Raw genomic sequence first — 3,761 nt, 5'->3', positions numbered from 1 at the left:
TACTTGTCAATGACCTATCTGATAAGGGACTTATATCTAAAATTTATGGAATACTCCAGCACCTCAACAAGAAAGAGATAAAGAACCCAATCACAAAATGAGCACAGGATATGAATAGATACTTCACCAAAGAAGACATTCTGATGGCAAACAAACACATGAAGAAATGTTCGAAATTTCTAGTTATCAGAACGTTGTAAACTTAAAATCTACTTATTCTTTGATTCCACTGCCTGGCACATAGGCCGGAAGGCTAAGAAACGTGGATTCTTTGTAAATTCTCCTTGTTTCCTGTTGTGAGGAAAGCTGAACACAAAATCCTCCAAATTATGAGTACAGAGTGTTAGCATGAGAGGCATAGCCCCCCATGTGGGAATCTTGCCCGTGAAGGAGGCCTGCAGAGCAGTTCCTTCTATTACAGGAAAGAAAAAACAAAGCATTAAGTAATAATGTTAAAATTAGTTACCATGAGCCTGTTCAAGATGGACTACAGCCATATGTCGGTTATTTAAATGAACCACGAGGCAATGTAAGTATTTACTAGTTGTCAATGAAATCATCTGTGATGTATCTCTTCCTGCTCTGCTCTGTAGAAAGCTGTCCTGTGCTCAGTCTTCCTATCAGAAAACAGGACTTTCACTCCATGGCGTACGTTTTAGGAAGCATGTTAGCCACTCAGTGCATTGCACAGGTAATAATTTTCTGTTATAAAAAACAGTCTGAAGAAGGCTTGTGACTTGAAGAATAGGGAACTGACATATTTTAAAAGTGGTGAAAACATCCAAAACTCTTCATTACAGGTTAATGAGTACGCACAAGTGTTTATCTTATTAATTTGGGCCCTCTCTTCAGTCAGGGTTCGTAGGTTTTTTGAAAAAATTTGATTCTGAAGAAGGTGCTGTGGGAAAGAGATGTCATAACTAGAAAGAGAACTTATTATGTAAAAAAGTAAAGTCGTTCACCATAGATTAGTTGTTATTGTTGCTGTGTACCGTCAACTCAGAACCAAGCCATAGCTGACCCTCCAGTAGATTTTCAAAGGTGGTAAATCACACGGAGGAGCTTGCCCCTCTGTCTCCTGCAGAGCAGCTGGTGGATTGGAACCACCTGCCTTTGGTTTGGCAGTGCAACTCCTTACCACAAAGCCACCAGAGCTTTCTCACAGATTAGCAGGTAAATAGAAATAAACCTCACCTGTGGAGCAATCTCACAAGGTGGATATTATATGTAAAATAAATATAAGAATCTGAAAGATGGAGAGAAAAAGATAGGCCAATTAAGGCCTTTAAAACATAAAGAATTACATATTTCAGATTCTCTGGGGTTGTTTTTGTTTGGTTTGTTTTGGGGGATTTTTTGGCCTCATACACCACAGACTTGGAGTGGAAGCAGCCAGTAATGCAAAAATACAAATGGGTTCAGCAAAAAAAAAAAAATGTTTTTAAAAAAGCCCAATAAGGGACTCTTTCAAGACAAATAATCCACAAGGAAAGAGGGAAAGAAAACAAAGCAACATAAAACAGAGAGAAGAAACAGAAAATAAAAAATAAAATGGCAGCCTTACACTCTAATATATCAATTATGTCATTGACTTCAAATGATATAAACACACAAGTAAAAAGACAGAGATTGACAGGATGAATTAAAAGACATGACCCTGCTATGTGATGTCTATAAGAAACTCACTTCAACCAGAATAATATTGGCAGGTTGAAGTTAAAGTATGGATAATATATGTTATAGAAACATTAATCAAAAGAAAGCGACCAGGGGCTCCGGCCTCACGCCTGCCTGCCATCCACTGACATTCCTGCGCCACCTGCACTGGGAAGCTCTGTCCCTTCCGGCTCCAAGAAATGGACCAATTTTGACAAGATGTGGTGCTGTAGCTTGACCTGATGGGACAGACTCAAGCATGGCATCAGAACTTTGTAAGATGATCTTTGTGGCAAGACTGGAAAAGCACAGATATTTGTTTTTAAATTACAAGAATCTGCACCATTTCCCACTGGAGTTACTGAAAGATGAGGGTCTACAGTACCTAGAGAGACTCTACATGAAAAGGAATTCTCTTACGACCTTGCCAGAAAATCTTCCTCAGAAGCTTCCAAACCTTGTGGAACTTTACCTTAATTCAAATAACATAGTTGTGATTCCTGAAGCCATTGGTTCCCTTGTAAAACTCCAGTATCTGGACCTTAGTGATAATGCCTTAGAAATTGTTTGCCCGGAAATTGGTCATCTGAGAGCATTACGTCATCTTCGATTAGCAAATAACCAACTACAATTTCTACCTTCAAAGCCTGGTGACTTGAAGCAGCTGCAGACATTAGATGTCTCTACCAATCGTTTGCTCACTTTACCAGAGAGGCTAAACCTGTGCCTTTCTCTGCAGTACCTAACAGTGGACCGAAATCATCTGTGGTGTGTACCTCGCCATCTTTGCCAGCTTCCGAACCTCAGCGAGCTCTCCATGGCTGGAAACCGTCTAACATTTTTGCCACTTGATTTAGGACCATCTCCAGAACTACGATACGTGTATGTGGAAAACAACATTCACCTGAAAGGCTTACCATCCTATCTATATAATAAAGTCATCGGGTACAGTGGTGCAACTATAATAATGGCAATGAGTAAAACAATGTCCTATGTCTTTTTAGTAAAATGAGATTAACTGAATTCTAAAATATGTAGTGGATGCAGGGTCCTAAATCTTTCCAGTATATACGACATACTCTGAAAAGAAAATAATTCCACACAACAACAATCCCCCACCCGACCTCCTGGTCTATCAACTTGTTTCAATAATCAATATAAAATTGTATTAATTTCCCACAATGAAAAATTTACTTTCTCCAGTTTTTCTTTAAATAGTCCATGCTTTGATTTTTATCCTTGTTTTATAATAAATGCTTTAATTATAAATGAACAATGAAACTATGCAATAAAATGAATTTTAATTTAAAAAAAGAAAGCAGGATTGGTCATGTTGATATTGCATAAAGCACAATTAAAAGCAAAGAAAACTACCAGATATAAGGGCTTTATAGAATGATAAAGAGGTTACCCTCCAAAGGTACATAACAATCATAGAAACTGTGTCATAAATCATAGCAAACAAAGTGTAATCATAGCCAAACTCATCGACGCAAAACACAGGAAGTAAAAACTGGTAGACCCAGAGAATGGAATGATGTGGTTAAAGATATTAGCGCCTCTGTCTCAGTCGAGCAACTATGAAGTAGAGAAATGAATCTCAACAAGGATGTAAGGGGGGAAATCATCAACCAATCTCTTTAAGGAACACATCACCCAACAACAGCAAAATACACATTCTTTTCAAAGTTCACAAAGCACATGGCAAAATGGCCCATGTCCCAGGTCATAAGACAAAACTCCTCAAACCTAAAAGAATTTAAATCAGCTACAGTGTGCTCTCCAATTAGAATCAAAACAGGGATAGGAAGATGACATGAAAATCACAAAGCTAAATAGTATATTTCTCAATAACCCATGAGTCACATGGACTTTAGAAAATATATTCAATTGGATGCAAGGGCAGGCACAAGATATCAAACTTTCTAGAGCGCAGCTAACGTGGTGATGAGAGCGAAACAGACAGCACCATTTCATTCCTCCATAACTACCGTGTGGCCCTCTGTGTAATACAGCTCTTCTAAATGCTGTCAATGCTAAACTCAGGTGATAATAAGGCAGGATTACAGGATTTATAAAGATATGTTGTGTGCTGTTGAGTCAAA

The 3,761-nt window shown here is 38.2% G+C and overlaps 1 protein-coding gene across 1 annotated transcript; it reads left to right on the top strand.

The window, feature by feature from the left end:
* Window positions 1-1,915: 1,915 nt before the first annotated feature.
* Window positions 1,916-2,668, top strand: LOC102868301 (leucine-rich repeat-containing protein 28-like). The gene is made up of 2 exons (XM_006896095.1): window positions 1,916-2,286; window positions 2,494-2,668. Exons 1-2 carry the CDS (start codon window positions 1,916-1,918, stop codon window positions 2,666-2,668), a joined length of 546 nt encoding a protein of 181 aa, XP_006896157.1.
* Window positions 2,669-3,761: the final 1,093 nt, after the last annotated feature.

This window comes from Elephantulus edwardii, unplaced genomic scaffold (assembly GCF_000299155.1).
Source record: "Elephantulus edwardii isolate Elephantulus edwardi_28Jun2011 unplaced genomic scaffold, EleEdw1.0 scaffold00181, whole genome shotgun sequence".
In the NCBI taxonomy this organism is placed as follows: Eukaryota; Metazoa; Chordata; class Mammalia; order Macroscelidea; family Macroscelididae; genus Elephantulus; species Elephantulus edwardii.
The sequence above is the reverse complement of the archived record's forward strand: the minus strand, read 5'-3'. Positions and strand labels throughout refer to the sequence as shown.